General features: G+C 38.2%; 1 protein-coding gene across 1 annotated transcript; it reads left to right on the forward strand.

The window, feature by feature from the left end:
• The first annotated feature begins 23 nt into the window (after positions 1-23).
• On the forward strand, positions 24-19,343 carry LOC128468001 (uncharacterized). The gene is made up of 10 exons (XM_053449778.1): positions 24-75; positions 2,878-2,930; positions 6,655-6,796; positions 12,618-12,758; positions 13,761-13,882; positions 14,721-14,831; positions 15,522-15,620; positions 16,753-16,846; positions 18,088-18,164; positions 19,213-19,343. The coding sequence occupies exons 1-10, from the start codon at positions 24-26 to the stop codon at positions 19,258-19,260; spliced, it is 939 nt and encodes a 312-aa protein (XP_053305753.1). The 3' UTR covers positions 19,261-19,343.
• The last annotated feature ends 1,483 nt before the right edge of the window (positions 19,344-20,826 follow it).

A 20,826-nucleotide genomic window follows, 5' to 3' on the forward strand; every position in this document is an offset into this window, starting at 1 on the left:
TTCACTAGCTTAGGAAGAGAGGAATGACATTAAAGGACCTTCCTCGCATGCTAGACAATGCTGAAAGGAACTGGGGTAAGCAGGACCTCGTTATTATACACACGGGTAATGATTTGACATCCAACTAGTCAGATGACTTAATCATCCGCTTACAACACGAGGCAGAGAAGCTACTGGTGAGGTGGCCAAGGGTTACACTGGTCTGGTCAGACATTATCCCTAGAAAGGTGTGGCGATAATCCCACCCCATACAAAAGGTGAGAAAGAGGCTTAACAGAGTGCTGAAATTGTGGCGGTTCACATTTGCCTCACCCTGACATTCACCCTAGTTGTCATGGCCTTTACAGGCAGGATGAGGTGTACTTATCCAACATAGGGCTAGATGTATTAAACGACTTGCAGAATTTTGTGGCAGAAGTCAATATTGATGGTGGCAAGAGGGGTAAATAGTTAGTCCTCTCTTTTCGATTCGGGCCAGCACTGGGCACTGACTTTGTGGTTAGGCCTGGCAATGGCAGATGGCTGGGTGCAGGCATTACCCCTCCGCTGACAGCATCGGTCAATGGCAAGCAAAGACTTTGTGGTCAGGCTTGTTTCTCAGGGCTGAATGGGGCTTTTGCCAGAGGCCCTGTCGATCCTCCATGATAGCAGCTAGGTTGTTATGGTGGGACTTGGACAACACAGGTAATGCACCCACTATGCAGAGACGTGTTCACAGCAGGGAGCGTACAGGCAGAAAGTCCAAGGCAGATGAACAATACAGGGCCAGAGGCAGTTAACCGTGGTCAGGAGATTCCGAGGTCTGGGCAGGCAGCACGGGAGCGAGGTCAATAAACAATCCAAGGTCTGGTACACAACGAAGGCAAACAAGCTAAATAGCGCAGAGAACGAACACCCAGAGCAACATACAGTGACTCTTTGAACGGGCACTGTGTGTACATAGGAGTGAGTTTAAATAATGGACAAGGGTGGGAAAACGGACTGTCGGCCAATGGGAGCAGACGTGACGTCGGTGCGATAAACAAAAGAGTAACCGTGTGCTAAACCCGCAAGTGTTGCGGACGTGCCGCAGCACCTCGCTTGTAACTCTGCGAGTGCTGCCGGCACAGCGCGGCAGCTCACGGAGGATTGTTGCAGTGTTGTGGGCGCATAGAGTAATGCGGCCGCCGTGAGTGTGCCGCGTCAACACGCATGCCCCTCCATGTACGTGCAGTATGCACATCACCCGGATAGTTATGAAGGGAAATTATTATACCTCCATGGTCAATGTTTCCTAAATTATTTTGTAACTATTAAATATAGAGCCAGATGTGCTTTTGCACTGAGAGAGACTATTTAAAACATATATACTTAATACACAAAATCCATAACAACAAGCTGCTCTGACGTCCCTCGATTCTCCTCCAATCTAGAGAAGGAACACATTCAGCCAATCAATGTGCAGTTCACTCTCTGCAGCTGCAAAAGAGCGGACTGTGTCAGTGAGGGAATGCAGGTGCTGTGAGAGGGAACGGGCCTGGTCAGTGCCATGAATTATCAGAGGCTATCCTTCCTTAGAGTTACCTGAGGGGTTTCACATAAATATTGTGCATTATATATGGATTGTAAGAAGCTGTGTACATTTTGTAATTGAGGGCCCATATTCTGGAGCGTCCAGTGTTTCTTGCAGCCCTATACCTGTTCCTATGTGTCTTTTATGTGTAGGTACCCCATTGCTGTAGCTCTCTGAATTCCTCATGACTCAAGGACTGTCTTCTCATGTTAGGGTCACTGTCAGTTTGCGTTTATGTAGTCTACATGTGTTCTTTAGTCGTGTACAAGGTATATGCTTTAGTTACCACCGGTCTCCTTACACATCCTGCTACAGAACTCCACCACCCAAATCAGGCAAGATCTTTGATACACCACGTATGGCCTAGTCTGTCCTACAGGCTGCGCTGGTTGCCTGTGCCTGACATAGGGATAAACCTGTTGGCCCTGTGCCACCTCATGGTCCTTGCTACCTGATCCCTTGTCAGTCCTGATAGTAATATATATATATATATATATATATATATATATATATATATATATATATATATATTGTGACAAACCCTGTAGCATGAGGGCCACACATGTCACTTTTTAGGGGTCCTAAGCACAGTCCTCTAGGGCAATCAGAGTCAGGAACAGCAGCTTTGAACAAAATAGCGCTTTATTTTTAATCGCTCAAACCCCAAAACCAAATCATAAAACGAAAACCTAGCTCCCAATTGGAGCCCTCTCTAACTTAACTATGCTGGTCTAAACTGACCAGCCTAATCACCCACTAACTCAACCTCCCAGCCAGACCCAGCTACGCCAGGCTCTGGAAAACCTCCCCCAGACAGCACACAAAATGTCCAGGCAGGTATTGCCTCACTTGGCTCAGGGATGGTCTTCTTCAGGGCCTCTCCTTGCCCTGGGAGCACAGGGAACTTCCTCTTCCCCCAACAGTCTCTCTGAGTATCAGGCTCCAGGGGTTTTTAATGCCCAGCACCTGGGCCTGACGCAGCCTCATAGAAATCCCGGACCGGATCCTGCAGATTTCTTGCCTCCTGGAAAACCCGGCATGGAATTTCCACAGAATGGGGGAATGGAGCATTGGCCCACCCTGCTCTCCAATTGCTCCACCCCAGGGACCCATATGTATAATCTGCATAGCAGCTGTACTCAGATGCCATGCTAATCATCTCCCTGGGGTTCACACTGTCACTATATATATATATATATATATATATATATATATATATATATATATATATATATATATATATATATATATATATATATATATATTGTTTAATTTAACAGGTAATTGAATGGTGACTGGTACTGATGTGTTTTGTCTTTGTTTAGGATTCCGAATTGATCATACACGTGTATATGTGATGGAAAAAGCTCTGCAACAGGTAATTTAAAGGTTTCTTAATATGTATATATAAACCAGTGCTAAATAAGCAGCCATGATGCACACCTTTCCTGCCTGTGTACTGTATACCCTATTTAAAGTTAATTAAACTGCCTGCATGATAGACTAATTTATGTATTATAGATTTGTGTCTGTCCCGATTATATTAATAAGCAGTACAGCGATAACAGTATGATATAAAAAAAATAGTATTATATAAAAAAAAATATTTTTTTATAATATCATCCCTTTTTGTATCCTTTGTCTGTCTCCTTTAACACTTTCTCTTTAATTTCTCTATATTAAAGTGCAAACATGGAATTTGAAGCATAGAAACATATTTCGTATTTTGATGGGGATAAAAAACATTTAACTCATTTAGTCTGTCTGTTTTTCCTGATGTAAAGGCCTTAATCGGCCCTTGGACTTGTTTTAGATTACAGATAGTTTTATCCCTATCCTATGCACAGGGCCGACCCAAGACATAGTGCCGCCTGGGGTGAAGTTTGAAATGCCGCCACCCCCCCGCCGCCGCCATTGCTCATTAACTACCCTTCCTCTCCCTACCTTCTCATTATCTACCTCCCTCCCTCACTATTATCAACCCTATCTCTCCCCCCTTTGTACTTCACTTACCTTCCAGCAGTCCTGCGGCGAGTCTCCCTGCTCTGCGGCGGTGCCCGCTGCTTCACTGCTGAGCGCCGGAAATGACGTCCTATTCCGGCGCTCAGCATTACAAGCCGTCGGCATCGAGACCAACCAAAAGGCTCGCAGAGGAGAGAGAGGGGCGCCGAGCGGGGACTGAAAACTTGATAAGCGAAAACCACTCGGCGCCCTCTCTCTCCTCCACTTCATAAAAATAGGCGCTTGGGGCGGCAAAGTGCCGCCAGGGGCAATTGCCGCACTCTGCTCCATGGCAGGGCCGGCCCTGTCCATGCATGTTTAAATTCCCCCACTATATTAGCCTATACCACTTCTGATCGGAGGCCATTCCATTTATCCATGACCTTTTCAGTAAAGTTAAAAAGTAATGCAAATAAGCACTTTCCATTAATATGTAGTGCCATGATCAAATAAAGACCTTGTGCACTCATTTGCATGGCAAGATTTAGGGCTAACTGTTACACTAGTAGACACGGGTGAGTTCCTTGTTGCACTGGTGAAGATAAATCACCAGCTCACCAATCACCAAAGTATCACAACTTCCCCTAGTTGGTATATAGCCATGGAAATCAGTGTGACCACAAAGCACATTCCAATGCTATTCCAACAACACTACACAAATGTCAACACAGGCAAATGAAACATTGTAATGCCAAAATAAGTGTCAACTGCTAAATTAACCCTTGTGATCCCAAGCTTGCTTGGAAATGTACCTGCTGTGGCCTTACCCCAAGCAGACTCTTCATAAGTGGGCAGTTAAGAGTTACACTGGCGTTAAACTGGAGGAAACGACATACCAAGTATCACTGCAGAAAGCAGGATTGCACCCGCGCCGCACCCCTCAGACTCTCTACCACGTACTCAACTTTCAAAACCTCTCTGAAAACCCAGGGAACTCCCAACCATCATCATAATCAGACCATCTGAACAATCAACAGCTTCAACACATCATCGGAACCAGATCAACTCATCCCCATCCAAGAAGTCCTCTCCTATTGTCTCACCTCCCCCACTGACTAGATTGTAGGCTCGCAAGAGCAGGGCCCTCCTCTCCTTTGCACCAGTTTGTTACTGTATGTGTTTTGTATGTGAAATTGTTCTACTGACTGTAACAGCGCTGCAGAATCTGCCGGTGCTTTATAAATAAATAAATGTAATATAAGTACAATGCACTACATCAAGCTACTTCTCAAGCTACCATAATGCTCCCACAGAAGAAACACCACATACTTTAAAATAAAAGGATTATACTGTATGTGCCAACAAAAAAGCGTAATTAAATATTTATCTATGTGGATGGAGTGTATGCAGTATGTGCAAAAGTGAATGTGTATTAAATGTAATTTAAAAGAATCCATACAACTCCTTAACTACCTTTCTCAATAATAACCCTATGTCGGGTCTTGGCTGGGATTTACTGGAGATCAATAGCAGGGTTGATAGACAAAAGGGTTCAGGCAACAAAAGCGTAGTGGAGGGGCTTTCCAGAAGGTCAGGACAGGCAGCAAAGAAGCAAAACGAGAAATCAAGCCGAGGTCGGTTCAGGAGAGAGTAGGGGAATCCAGAAGGCAAGCCGAGATCAAAAACCAGGAGAGCAAGCATTAACAAAAATGGACACTAGAGGAGGATATACACTAAGGAAAGGGGAGACCTTAGCATCTCAATACAAGGGCACCACAGGCCGGGAGCCTTACACCCTATCTTGCTTGTTCTTTCTGACCTCTGTGCACAATCCCTGTGATGTAGCTTGATGAACAACCATGATCATGACAACCTGTTCATGGTTGTTCATCAAGCTACATCGGCTTGATTTCTCGTTTTGCTTCTTTGCTGCCTGTCCCGACCTTCTGGAATGCCCCTCCACTACGCTTTTGTTGCCTGAACCCTTTTGTCTATCAACCCTGCTATTGATCTCCAGTAAATCCCAGCCAAGACCCGACATAGGGTTATTATTGAGAAAGGTAGTTAAGGAGTTGTATGGATTCTTTTAAATTACATTTAATACACATTCACTTTTGCACATACTGTATACACTCCATCCACATAGATAAATATTTAATTATGCTTTTTTGTTGGCACATACAGTATAATCCTTTTATTTTAAAGTATGCGGTGTTTCTTCTGTGGGAGCATTATGGTAGCTTGAGAAGTAGCTTGATGTAGTGCATTGTACTTACATTACATTTATTTATAAAGCACCGAGAGATTCTGCAGCGCTGTTACAGTCAGTAGAACAATTTCACATACAAAACACATACAGTAACAAACTGGTGCAAAGGAGAGGAGGGCCCTGCTCTTGGGAGCTTACAATCTAGTCAGTGGGGTAGGTGAGACAATAGGAGAGGACTTCTTGGATGGGGATGAGTTGATCTGGTTCCGATGATGTGTTGAAGCTGTTGATTGTTCAGATTGTCTGATTATGATGATGGTTAGGAGTTCCCTGGGTTTTCGGAGAGGTTTTGAAAGTTGAGTACGTGGTAGAGAGTCTGAGGGGTGCGGCGCGGGTGCAATCCTGCTTTACTTGGGTCTTTCACACATGGATTTTGGTTTGCAACATTAAATTGCTGCTATTGGCTTTAATCGAATTACTATTCACGACAGGCATTGCATACTTTCTTTTCATATCATTGTTTAATGAAATAAGCTTACACACATTGCATGCATCTCAGCTGAGTTACAGGTAAGACTTGCCAGACATTGCTATTTCCATTCAAAGTGGCTGACGTGATGACAGAAAGAGAATAGTCTGACTAAATCGTTCAATTACTCATTCAATCTCAGCACAACCACTTCACAGAAATTCTAGATTTTACGGTTTAGGATGTTAAATATACTTGTGAACTGTTTGCCAATTAACCAATATACACAGACATGTTATTTATATTTCAGAAGGAAACATTATTTCACCTATCCATAATATTTAAAGAATTATTTCTTTGGCTCTGTTTAAGATCAAAATGTACAAAATATAGCTATTTTATGATACTAAATATAGTGTAACATTCATTTAAAAAATCAGCAGATGAAAAATATTTATTTTTATGTTTTTTTTTCTTTTTTAGATAGTGGGTTACCTTTTCCTTCACCTCAATACAATGGCACGACAATCTGCAGCTGTTGAGAAGGTTGTGGGTGTGTTATCAATATCTGTAAAAGCAGAAATATTCAACAGGGAAATGGACCGCGTTCCTTGTACGATAACAAGTGTGTATATATAATAAATTCTATTTTTTTATTCTATGAATTAATAGCTCATTACATTGAGGGTTTCAAATCCGTCCAAACCAGCCTTTTTCAGAAACTTGGCCCATACCTTGCAAGAGAACATATATAAAATGCTTATGTTTGTGTCCCTTTAAATTAATTAGTGAGATCTCTAAGAGTTTGTGGTCCACGAGGGTCTGTAAAATACCAGGAAACGATAAAAATTGTCAAGTTGATTAACAATATTAAGTGTTCATATGAAAAACCTGTACATTTGGAGAGAGAATCTCTGAATTTAATACTCTTCCCTGCATGGAACTGAAAAGTATTTAAAATTGTTTTGCAGTTTTAGTCGGTGGCAAATCTTTGAATACGGATGCATTTAAAGGCCTGCAGACGGGTAATATTTTTTGCATTTGGTGATATAAATACAGAATATAGCTTGTAGGTTTGCCAATAATAATCCTCAGAAACATTGCGGATACATAGACATGTCTGCTGTTATTTTGAAGTTTACAGGGAGTTATGTTATATTTTCTCTCCATTCTTAATAAGTATCCATGTTATTTACCTATTTTATTTCTCTACCTCTTGCCAGTCTTTGTAAATTACCGGTTAATAACTATTTTTAATTAAATTCTATAAAATTCTTAATGTGCTGACAGAAAACATCACAGTTTGATGGGATTCCCACTGTTGTGAGTCCCATGTACCTTTTCTGTTGTTCCTGGTGACAAGAAGAAGAGCAAGGGACATGTGCCATGGTTGAAATTATTTTTATTCTTTTTCCTTCATGTTTTGTCAGGATAATTTAGTTTATTGAATTGAAGCACAACATAGGATTGGTGATGTTTGGTGACATTAATTGGGGAATGCACAATTCCAGTCCTTGAGAGATGTAAGCAGGACCGAAAACAAGCATTTTTAGTTAATTTGTAACTGACTATGCCTGTGCTGTACCTGGGACATCCTAAAATTGTGGCCTAGTTGCAAGAGTTTAGAATTGGAGTTGTGCAGCGCTGTTCCATCTGTAGAACATTTCGACTACTCTAAAAGTCTGGTGTTTCTAGGTTAGACAATAATTACTCCCTGGCTGTTTTGTATGTAGTCAAATGTAACATACTAATACATGTCCGCAATATTTGTGTGATTATATTTTCTGCAGAGATACTTTTATTACTTACCAACATTCCAGTTCGACTAATAAATCATCTCAACGGATATAATTGTCCAAATTGTTTGATGGAAGATATCATTTTTCAAATCCATTTCCAGGTTTAATTATGTTTTATTTGTTCTTAGCCTGAAAACACTTGCAATGTTTTTATATTTGGGAATTAATTCAAAGTGAAAAAGGAAATGATCAAGAACTGTGGAGTACATTTTTTTTAATTCAGCTGACAAACAAGCATAAAACAAATAAATGGTCGGTAAACCCTTGATGGTTAGACCATTTTCTATAGTAGTCTATGGTACAATTACTAGAGGTAGTCTATGTGCTGCATCTTATAGAGATTCATCACAAATCCAAATTTTAGTCTTGATTTCAAGTTATAATATTGCATATTGAGATTTATATTGCTTTAACATTATTATAGTTTTAGAACTAAAGGTATTGCCTCATGTTCACTAATAATTTAAAACCAAATCAACAAAAACAGTCTGTTTTTAGTTACTGGAGCAAAATGACCATGATATTAACCATAATAAATTGCTTGTACTTTCAAGTCACTGTGTGTTATTATATTCACATTTTTCATGGTACTTCTATACAATGTATGTACCTATTTTTATGTTCCAGGTCATTGAGGAAAGAGGCAGACTGGAAAAACATTGTTTAGGAGTACTGGAATTTATTAAAAGAGTTAGCTGTGTAAACCCTCAGGTACGAAAGCCACTTGTATTCCTTCCAACAACCTGAACAATTCATTTCTTTGTTCATGTTCCAACTTTTGCACATAAACCACTATGAAACCTCTGAAGCCTTGTAATTAGTTATTGAGGGGAGTTCTTTGTAAACTAAAACAGAACAGCTTCAAGGAGAATTTTCTTTTGACTTACAGATAAGCCAAATTACATCTGTTTATGTAATATACACAATATCAGCATTAATAAAAATAATATTTATATTAATGAATGTATATGTTAATAGATAACTACAATAAAGCATAATGAAAACAGAAATGAACCAATTAAAGTTATGTATATATGTATAATTGTTTTTTTATTATTTATTTAAAAGATGGCCATGCATTATTGTGTAATTGTTGATGCAACAAAATCCTGCCAAACATTTGGGTATGTACAAACTTGAAACCTTTTCTAATATATTAATCTAATGAGAACATTTCCAAGTAACATACACTTGAAAATACAGGATCCTACAAGTATAGATATTCATACTTGAAAAGTCCCATGGAAAAAAGACATTTTCATTTGGGCATTAAATTGCAAAATAGCATACAAGAGTTGAGTGTAGTAACAAGTGTAAGTATGTATGTTTTCCTTACAAAAACATTAAGTGATGTGCTTAGCTGGAGGTCCCCGCTTTGGGTAGCCTTGTGAATTTTTAATCACAACCCCTGCCGTGTGGCTGTGTGGAGTTTATAAAGTTTTTGTTAAACAGATTCATCATCTTACCTAAATATTACATTTTGCAGAATACATTTAATACATATTTATAATTGTGTCTACAAATGTGTGTGTGTGTGTGTATATATATATATATATATATATATATATATATATATATATATATATATATATATATATATATAATGTTTCTAATCCGTATTCCACTTTGTTTTTAGGATTATTCCTCCACATTAGAGTATATTTCCCCTTTTGTTAAAGTAAAAATATATTACTAGGCTTTACAAAATATGGTAAATCAACACCATATCATTATCATTTGTACTAACAATATACACAATATATCGCAAAAAGAGTTAGCTCAGTCTGCTGGTAGAAACAATTGAATAGCTGAAATTAAATTAAATTATATCTTGAGTGACTTTTCATGCTCAAACACCACACTGGCAATACCAGTAAAGCCCTGCATGTCCATTGAAATCCCTACTTTCTTAGACTTTTGTTAGTCAGAGTTACTGGGTTACCACAGCTTACCACAGGCAGTATGATCAGGAGCCAGGGTTTTGTTTTAGAACACATAAAAATGGGTAAAATGCATCTATCTGAAGACATATTTAACAAAAACAATGTGAAAAAGCAGAATATTCCAGAAAAATCATTTTAATCTGGTACTACTCATAGCAAACTGGTTGGGTTTCCCTTTAATAAACTCTAATTTGTACATGTTCATTTGTATTCATTTATTTTTTTGTTATTAGCACAACAAAGAGGATCCTCTCTCAAAAGAATATCAACCAGCTTGCTTTTACAGGCAAATATCCTGGGTATGTTAGATAATATTTTGTGCACAAAATGTTTATCCTTTTGGTTAATTTAACTTGGAAATGCTGTATAACAAGTGGTATTATATAGAGACTTTAGTTATTTCTTTGGGTAAAATGACCAGCCCAGAATGGATTTTAATTTATTGCAAGATTTTGGACAGATTGTAACAAATGTTAATTTCTGTTTTAGTTGCTTAGCAGGATAGTGAAGCTTCATGGGAGGTTATCGTAAACAAAGAGGTCTAAACATAGCTGAGGATTTTAGTGGCCCATGTACGCTTCATGGTTGTTCAGATTTCTTTCATACAATCTGTTTTATAATTTACCTGGCATAAATGAAAAGTTAATATAGTGGTAAATGCAAAAGATCACTTGGTCTGTCTAAGCTGGTTGGAACATCTAGAAACAACGAAAGATATGTTAAGGTAAGCCATCCAATTTGTACCACTGGGCATTGTAATTTAGTATCTCATTAAAGAGTTATAAATAAGGATCAGTGATAAACCTAAGCCACAGTTCCGTTTTGTGATGTCCAATTCCAGATCCCATAAGAACAGATCTTTACTGGATTGCCTGAAACTCCACCCAACAACTGTCTCAACTGATAAGCTTTTAATTCCAAAGCACCTGAGAGAAATGCATTTTACTGGAGACCTTACACTAAGAATCGCTGCAGCTCTGAATCCCTGTCTGAAGATGCTGCCTAACAAACCTTCAACAATATGCTCAGTGTTGATATCCTTTTCAAGAACGCAGCATACAAATGTGACAAACGTTACAGTACGAGACAGTGTGTTTGAATGTACAACTCATTTGTTGATTTCTGCAACACTATGCAACACAAACATGTTAGAATTTTCTAAAACCGATGAACAACAGATTGTATATTTATTGTAGCTGCTGCAAGCTCACGGGCTTTACTGCGTGTTGATGCTCCTGTCCTGTTTTCTTCAGCAGTGCCATTTTTCTCTTGCAGGGGACTTTTCTCCCCGGTGGAATACGTCATGTTGTGACACACTCACATCAGTGAGGTCATGACAGCATGACGTTGTTGCATGCATTCAAAGTCATCACGTAAGATGTTGCATTACCACCAATTAGCAGATACAGCTGAGTTTTGACTAAGCTGCTTTTGATGTCCTAACCTGACACTCCTATACCGCTGCACAAGGGTTGCTCTTTGCATGTTGAGCATAACAGTTATACTGATATGCACAATATGCAGTAAAACTAGACCTAGATGTCATCTTAGGGCACTAACATACGGTTTGTCCCATATAGAAGGCGGCGCTGTGAACTTAGATTGCTAATAGTGGTAGAAACTTTATAATCAGCCTATTTAGCAAGGTAACAAAATAAACTAAAACAATATTTACGGTAAGGTTGGAACCCCAGCATAATCTATTGCTTCTATCCAGTTGGTAGAGTTGTTGTATAGGCCTTTGTGACATATCAGGAATTAGGGAAGCAAACTGAATCACTTGTTTATACACCGATCCAGCACCATGTATCATCGGTACAAATGGCCGTAAGCAAGGTTTTTGCTTTGTCAGCCCCCCAAAAAAGCCCACTGCATAAAATAAACTTTAAGCCTAGGACAGAAAAGCTTATTGTAATATGTATATAATATGGGTTAACCTATATTCTTTTAATTATTTTTTGCTTTTAAAACGTGTTATATGGGACCGAACCATATACTACCTACAGAGGTTTGTTCAGTTCATTTTTCCATTAAAGTTACATGTTCAGTGAATTACTGCCATTATTTTCATGTAATATGGTGACATGATTTTCTTTACCTGTTAATACATTTATCTGTACATTTCATCATTGCCTATAAATGTTGGAGACAGTAAGATTTCATTTTTTAATGATCCGAAACATGTTGCTGACTGGGAAAAACACAGCCTTCATCTTGCGTTGCGCACGAACAAAACAGTGGATAAAGGTAAAATGATTTCACAATTAAATGACTTTGGCTTATTTTAGTTCGTGAGCAATGAGATTATCATACACGTAAAGTTGTGCAAAGGTCTTTGTTAGATTATGTCAGGATGTCTTCCTGAAATAATCACATTTTATTATTACAATAAATAATAAAACAAAATCACCCTTTGAAAATACTATATTTCACGTAGACCTTTCAAAACTGGGAATCATTTTAAAAACATTGGTTTATACATTTAATCAGGTACAAATTGTAGAGAAGGCACAGTCTTTATAATCTTTATCATTAAGGAAACATAGGTCATTACTAAGCAGACATTACATTTCACACAAACAAACAGTGTGTGATATACCTACAGCATCCTGACAGATCATATAGAATGAAGTTAAATTGCCTAAATGACCTACCATGTAAATAAATCTCATACATCTTCTGTTGCTTCTTGTTTCCTTTTTAGATTTCATTTGGCCAGACATTTGGTATGATGCTGTCTTGCACACCACGCACAATTCTTTTGACCAGGAGAAGCAGAATCTGCTGCTATTCTTCTTCTTAGATTATACCGACGTATTTTGCTCTGAGCTCCCCGAAATACATGGTACGTGTTTTACAGCTAGGCAACTAGGTCGTGAACATCTTACATCTCTCAAATGAAGACTTATCAAATAAGTTACGGTTACATTCTTATGCTACCTTGTACACTGAACAGTCATTTGGGCTTTCACATACTACTGCATAAAATGTACCTGTTAAAGGGACACTGCAGACATAACTTGCACTTTAATGCATATGATAGATGTGTGGTCCCTTTACATTTTCATGTTGTCTGTTTTGCAAATGCATGGGGGAATTGAGAACGCTTTCCTGCCACTGATTGGCTGATTCATGCAGCCAATCAGTGCCAAGAAACGTGGGACCATGAAGGAGGGGGCCTTCTGTGTCGGGTAAGAGCTTTCATTTTCATTTTGGAAGATTGTATACTAAAGTACTTGCAGAGAACCTGAGCAATTTTTTTTAATAGCGGGAGACTAACCTGTCCGTTTAATAGAGCTGTCTGCACTAGAATGTTGATGAACTCACTCTAGGGGCACTGTTTAAAAAAATATATTTTGTATAAGTGAAACTAAATTTTAAAGATGGCCAGTTTTCATCCAATCAGTTAAGACAGTTCTTTAAGAGTATAATAATAACAATATAAAAGAAATATGTACAAGTTTAGTTCTTGCAAGTACCATGAAAATCAGATAAGCTCTTCCTACATTATAGCTTTACTATGTAACTTATCTACATGTGTCTACATACTACCACTGTCTCTTTTAATTTGAATTTTCCTGGTTGGTATCGCCTCTGCTTGCCATGTTTCCTCACAGATACATTGATTTTCCTACGGAATGAGGTGAATTTAATCATTAAGATAGAAACTATCAACTGTCTTCAAGATCATGTTTTGTCCAGGCTATGTTTTCCCCATCTTCTGGTTCACCACAATCTGTCTCACTTAATTTGTTTTTGTACCAGTCTCTGCCTCTCTTGTTACTTTCACTTGAACTACTCATCTCTTTGATTTTACGAAGCTGAATATACTTTTTGTTATGGACAGGAATGCACCAAACCATAATGCGTGAAATTGATCAAATTTTATTTCTAAACCAGTCCATGGTGAGAGAATCTGTTCAGTCTGTGATAGATGAAGCTCTTCAAGATTTCTCGAAGGCAGACTTAGTACGTAGAACTTTTGGACTTTAGTTGCTATGCGTTTCCTTCACTCTTTTCCGAAACAAAAACATGAGCACCAAAAGTATGTTAGTGATATCATTTAGTGGGCCGACAATTTCACAGAGTAAGATGCAGAACTATTGTTTTTGTTCATTTTATTCCAAAGTGTATAGCCCATCTAGACTCAAGAGGCCCCTATATAAAATGGTAATTTTATCTTCATAGAGTACTCCATAGGTCTTGAAATTGTATATGACCTTAGCTACAGTATTACCAATCATTCAACTTTTAAATAAGCTCTGCTCCTTAAGCTTGCTAAGTATCATCTGGCCACTTTGCTTCTTTGAAATGTACCCTTTCACTCATTAAACATAATATGTCATGTTTCTTTGAAGTTGGAAAACAATAATAGTCTAAGTTAAGCATTTAAAATATTAAATATCCTATCATAATAAATGAATAATAATAACACATATGCCAAACATTGTAACTATTACAAAACACATCTTCCTCACTTAACATATCTTGGTTACAATGAATCAATCAAGCATAGGTAAATACTTGTCTTATGACAAAGATCACTACCTTGCTCATCACAGTTAAATATCTCACTCACATTAATTAAAATCCATGTGCTTTATTATTTATTGTTTTATATAGCGCCATCATATTCCATAGTTGTACAATGGATAGACAGGACATAACAAGTAGTATATAACAGAACAATTTGACTTACAGGCAGAACAGGTGAGGAGGGCCCTGCACATTACTATATGTTGTAAAGTATTATTCAACATACTACTGTCATATCGTAACTGAAAAATGACGTTTATTTGTAAAACAGAACCACAGAACCCTGGAACGTGCTGGTTTTGTAACTGCTGAGGCAATAAGCAATATAATGTCGAACAGCACCAACCACGTCTTCCGAAAATCGTGTTCTGATTATTTGCAGGTAGTTACTTGTTTGGAGCAAATAAAAATTGTGATTTAACAGACCAAACAGATTTAAACAATTTCTCATGTTGAATGTTGGGATCAAAAATCTTAGGAGCATAACTGGCACCCTCTGCCAAGAAGTGGCCACAAGCAGGATGTCAGTGTGCCATTGTGGGGTCACATGACCTGGGGCATGCTGACTGCACAATAGTTAATCTGCAAAGTAAATGTGTACACGTGTTCAATCTGAACCAATAAATTATATATATATATTTTTTTTTTTAAATGAGAAAATAAGTAACACATCTGTAATGTTTATAGCTATGTGATGCAGGCGGTATGATATGTTGTTTACATGTAACTATAAAAAAAGAAAGGAAACATACTGTAGTATCACTACTGTCCGCAAAAAACCCTTAACTGAACCCATCTACACTGAACCCCCATTCAGAACATCATTTCGTAACAAGTATTTAGTAAAAAGCCACAAATGCTATGAAAAATGCTCCTCAGCGCTGAGTGTCTATTTAACCTATTTTATGCTGAATGTCTGTGTGCATAATTATTTATCCTATGAGTGCCATGGGTTCTGTTCTGTTGCAAGTGCCTGTCACGCAATGCTGTAGGTGGGACGTAATCTATAGGTTATTTTGTGGTATTCGGTATAAAGACTCATAGTTTTCTAACACTTTGCTTTACATCGTAGGACTGCGAGAAACACTCAGCTATAAAAACCATACAGCACATGTTCTTAAAAGCTGCTCGTAACAGAGTTTTGAAAACTAAAGACTGTGACAGTGGCAAAGTAAGTCATTATTGTTGGTTTGTCTCTGAGAGTGCAGAAGATAAGCCATCTTTCTTTACACTGTTTTAAAACAACAGCCGTGACATAGTATGTATAGTGTGGGTGAGCCTGGGCCATGCCATGCCCTGGGCTGTGCTAGACAATTAGTGCTATATGAAGCTTTGTGGCTAAGCTCATTAATTTGTTCGATCGGCATAGGCTGCATACGAAGTGGTCACGTGAAATAGTGCCAGGCATTTATTTGTTTATTTGGAAAGGTGTGTGAGCGCCAAAACTGAGAGGATTCAGAATTATTGAACAGACTCTAAAAATATTTGTAAAAAGTTCTTGCATTGGATATAGTATATTAATAAATCTAGCTTTAGGCAAAGCATGAGTTAAAATGTATTCTTTTATATACTTCAAAATGCATAATAATGTAACTAACATTTTTTTAATTTATATTACTAAAAAGTAGTGCATAAAGCAAAATGGGGTAAACATTCAATAGCACAGTGATTCTACCAGAATAATGATTAAAGGTCACTCCAGCCATAACTGAGTGGTCCCTTTGAATGTTTGTGTGGTTCTCCTGGGAGATCCATGGAGGAATTCTGCAGAATCCTCCTACAATCATTTGCCTCTTTTCCCATCCTCCAGCTTTCAGAAAATGTGTTCAGCTAAACGCATCTCCTACTGCCTGCTCTCACTGGTTATACTCACCACTCACAGTAAGCTGGTGTAGCGAGGGCCTTCTGAGAGGGGGTTCTAATGAGACCCCCGTGTGCGTACACAGAAAGTGCTGCTAATGAGTTGAGTGGAAGTGCTTACCTGCTACTGATTGGCTACTTTAAGCATCCAATCAGTGGTGCAAAAATGAAACCTCTAGGTAAGTTGTAGTTTTTTCCTACAATTTGAACAATGAGGTTTTTGAAGAGACTGCCTGCTACACTTGATTGTTTCATTAAAAATATTAGGTTCAGCTCAGTGTTAACCTAGGGGTAATATAATGTGGTTAAAATATATAATGGAGGACAATCTGTGGCTTATGGGACAATTATTGTGCACTCCATTCATTTGTAACATCTACTTTTCCATAAATATATAATATGTATTAAAATATGTATTCTTTGTTGTGTTTGTTGTATATCAGGAATTGGCAGAAGATAAGCAAGCAGCCCAATGTGGAAAATTCACCATAAACGCAAAGTCTACCAACTCATCTGAAAAGCATGGTTGTAATCCAGGTAGTCACGAGACTACATTTTATGCATGCTTGCATTAAATATCATGTTATATAAAGTATTATGACTAAAGAAGCACTTATTATATATAAATATATATATATATAGTAGTATTTATGATATATAACCAGGAGCTTGTTTGGTTGGTTTAAAAGACAAATCCAAACCAGAGGCAATAACGGATCAGTGATGCAAACAATGATTCACAGATACTGTATTTTTCTTTCCAGGGGATGGGTGCAGCATTTCCAAGCTGGCTGTATACTTTCTGTGTCCCTTTTCTGCATTCTATTTTGGCAAACATGCATTGGTCAGGGCAGGATTGTGCACGCTGAGCATTGCTGCCTTTGCCATTGTTAGGCAAATGTTAAGAGAGATTATATTATTGGGCTTATATCTTTAGTGTGGACTGGGGCTGATTGGTGTCAGCCTTCCCTTGTTTCTTTTTGTGGTGTCTCCAGTCAGTGCTGGTGTCCTTCTCAGGTACTCCAGGAATGGTCCTACAAAACTCCCATCCAGCAGCACTCAGTCTTCTGTGTAGAAAACAATATAGCTCTTTGCAAGGACTTTCCATCAGCTTTTCCAAACCTATGCACTACAAGAACAGAGTGTAGCTAAACAAGCATTAGGGGGAAACTGTATCTTTTCTACACACCAGAACAATGGGAAAGGTAATAAACAATAAATAACAATGTAAATTAGTTATTAGAACAAATAAACCAATAAAGAGAGGGACATACACATAATAACCAATTAGGAAAGTACACCTTTGGCATGGAGATAAGGTGGCTTATGAATGGATTGCCCCCTCTCTTGGGGGGAGCGACCAATAGCAAAAGTGCCTGCCTTGTCTAAAGTTATCCTATAGGGATGGGTGACCAATTGGAGAAGCATATACTCTCTCCATGTTATTCAGTATGCATTGGCCCAGGCAGCCCAATTCAACCTTTATTGTATGCACCCACCCTTTGCTGATCCTCAGACCACCCTCCTCATTCCCACAGCCAGCATGCCTTTGAAAACCTTCAGAGAATAATTTAGGTTAAGGTTTTCTTAATCATTTCTCAAGGGTTAGAACAACTAGTGCCATTAAACTAGTGCAATAGGGGCATTGAAATAATAATAAAAATAATATCCTAAACAAGCAGCCGTGATATTTTTTCTGTATTTATTAACTTTCTGTTTGTCATATTGTTGATCAAACAGCTTCCTTGTATGTTTTCTGAATCATAAATTATTCTTAGGTTGCTCAAATCATCATTTAAAAAAAAGAAGACGCGTTAAAGAAACATCAGGAGAAGAATCCTGGCAAGTTGATAAGGTGAATGTGGATGATTTGTTTGAATGCACCGGTAATTTTTAAGACACGCTTGGCCTTGTTTGTGGAACTTCAGCCTCTATTTGGAGATTGTTATATGGGGCACCCCAGGTTACTGTTGGCTTCCATACATAATATCAAAAACAATAGTGGCAACTGGTCAGTAACTAAGTCAACTAGTCGGTAACTAAGTCAACAATGCTTCTGCTGACAGGGGAGAGTCAGGGCTGTCTATAGACAGGGGCAAGGAATTGGCGCCACTGCAACAATTCAGGTCATACCAGTAGGTCCTAATTGGCTTCTTGCCATGCGTTTTGAGGACGTACAGGTACGTCCTAAGGGGATTAAAGGGCTTAAACATTGCTTGGGTCTGGTCTCCTGCCCCTTCACAGTCCTAGCACTCTTCCTCATATCCCAGCATGCAAAGACTGCAAGTGAGAAGACCAGCTGCTGGACCACAAGGAAAGAGCCTCCCCTTGAGCCTACAAAGCTGTGCAAGCTGGGAGCGGAGTTTAAATGCAGATGCATGTCTAATACATATTGTTAGTTTTTATATATAAGTGTCAATTATTATTACTTGCATGTGCCCCATGAGATTTCTGAGGGAAAAACAAGGTTTCTGGCTTGTCTGGTGTCTGTAGATGAGTGTTTAATAATGCTTCTACTACCCCTTTATTTATAAGTGTGAACATATATGAGTTTGAGTATATGTAAAAGCGTGTATGTGAAGCTACCTGTGAAGATAGAGTTATGGGTGCAGATTATACACATGTACAGTGTATTACACACAGGTGCATATTATACCCACCGAGATCCTAGGATAATTGTGGAATATATGTGTCTTTCTCTGATATATAAAAAATCTTTTGTTTATAGTTAAATATTAAGAACATTGAACAAATTGAATTCATAAATGTATGATTTCATGTCTAGTTACACAATACAAATACATGGGTTGGGTATAGATGAAATGCTAAGCTCACTAATATACTGACAAAAACATTTTATGAGAAGGGGAAGCTCAATCCAATATTTTCATCTTTTGCCATAGGGAGATGATGACTGGCTCAAAGAAGTGTATAACCTGTCCAACTGGTAAAACAAGAATCACATCTTTCTAGAAGAGTCTGATGTCAAAGTACTAAGCGAATATTTATGCATCATCATCACGGTAATCTCTGCTGTTCAGGTGTCAGGCCCCTTGTATCTTGTATCCGTGTTGTAGCTTTCTTTGTTTTGCCAGTTTCATCCTCTATCATTATAAGCTGTTCCAGCAATCGCAAAGTTCACACGCCTTGTGACACGCAAAGGAAGAGTCCTCGAGTAATGTATTGTATCAACCGTCGTTCCTTCAATGAAAAGATTGTTCATGTGTTTTGTTTCTTATATGGAAGTGTTCCACCTGATATGTTTTGTTATCATTATTTATAATACTCTTTAAGGCTAAATTGTTATTTCCTTTCATATTGTAACCCTTCCTTTCACAAAAAAACTATAAGCTGGTACAGCCAATGGGAAACTGTAAATCACTGTACAAATAAAGTACAATTGACTTCTTTTGTTACTGCTTTCACAAACTGAGTATAAACGAGTTAACACAATGCATATGATAGATTCTTCTTCTTCCTCTCATTTTGCCATTCCTCAGTGTTCATTCTGTTGTGAAAAGGGTTAATGGTTTTATTTTACACAATGTATTTTATTTCACCCAAAGGTATTGTCTACTGTCCCTGACAGATCCACTCTGGCCCGACAAATGTCTGATCAGATGAAAATTGCAAAACTCATCAAAAATCCATTTTAACTAAATTAAAATAGATTTTTGATGAATTTTGCAAATGTTGTTTTCCTTTTGCGCTTGGGGGTTCACGTGCCCATGTGCTCCTATGGAGGAGCCTCCACTGCCTGTCACAGTCGTAATCTTTTGACACCCCTGGCATTGCTTTTTCCAATCTATGAGGATAACCCCGGCATGCAAAACTCAGCGCAAGGACTATATATCGCTGAGTGGCACTCTTTGCCGTAGGTTGTTTAACCAAAGCCATATCTCTCACAACTTTTTTGTCTGGAAGTCTTGTTAACCATATTTCTCTACCCAAAAGAGACAACTTCTGGGAGAAGAATACTGTCTTTACAGGCAGGTGACTATAACCTAGGTAATGCTTAAGGCCATTTAGAAGGAAGTCACCCAGGTAAAAACACCTAAACTCAATAATTAGTTGGGGTGTTGGCAAACTTTGAGTCATATAGTGTATGATTCATATTTACCATAACACTCCTCCTTATCCAAAGCATTGTTTACTGCCCTGCCTTCTGGATAAGCCCAAATATCCTTTTCCCAATTTTTGGGGATATTTAGCCCTACACCATGTGGCTGCATATTGCACCGAAATTAATTTCAAAACAAACAAACTAAAAAAAAAAAAAAAAAAAAAAACTAATTTTGTCCAAATGTCAAACATTAGGAAACAAAATCCAAAAACAATTCAAGGAAATATAGTCCAAATTGATTTTGCTCATCCTAGTCAAGACTAATAGGACTAAAAGTGAAGCACTTGATGATTTCCATGAAATGAAATCCATAATGCTACAGAACCAATTTTGACCAGCATAGCATGCCGGTTTACAGAGGTGGGCTAGTCTCTCATTTCATTACATTGCATTT

This window comes from Spea bombifrons, chromosome 10, assembly GCF_027358695.1.
Source record: "Spea bombifrons isolate aSpeBom1 chromosome 10, aSpeBom1.2.pri, whole genome shotgun sequence".
NCBI classification, from domain to species: domain Eukaryota; kingdom Metazoa; phylum Chordata; class Amphibia; order Anura; family Pelobatidae; genus Spea; species Spea bombifrons.

What these genes read in the sequence shown, in the direction of transcription:
- LOC128468001 (XM_053449778.1), top strand. Translation starts at nt 24, where the DNA reads ATGACATTAAAGGACCTTCCTCGCATGCTAGACAATGCTGAAAGGAAC. An exon ending in CGTGTTCTGATTATTTGCAG is followed by an intron (nt 14,832 to 15,521) that starts GTAGTTACTTGT and finishes TTTACATCGTAG; the next exon opens with GACTGCGAGAAACACTCAGC. An exon ending in AAGACTGTGACAGTGGCAAA is followed by an intron (nt 15,621 to 16,752) that starts GTAAGTCATTAT and finishes GTTGTATATCAG; the next exon opens with GAATTGGCAGAAGATAAGCA.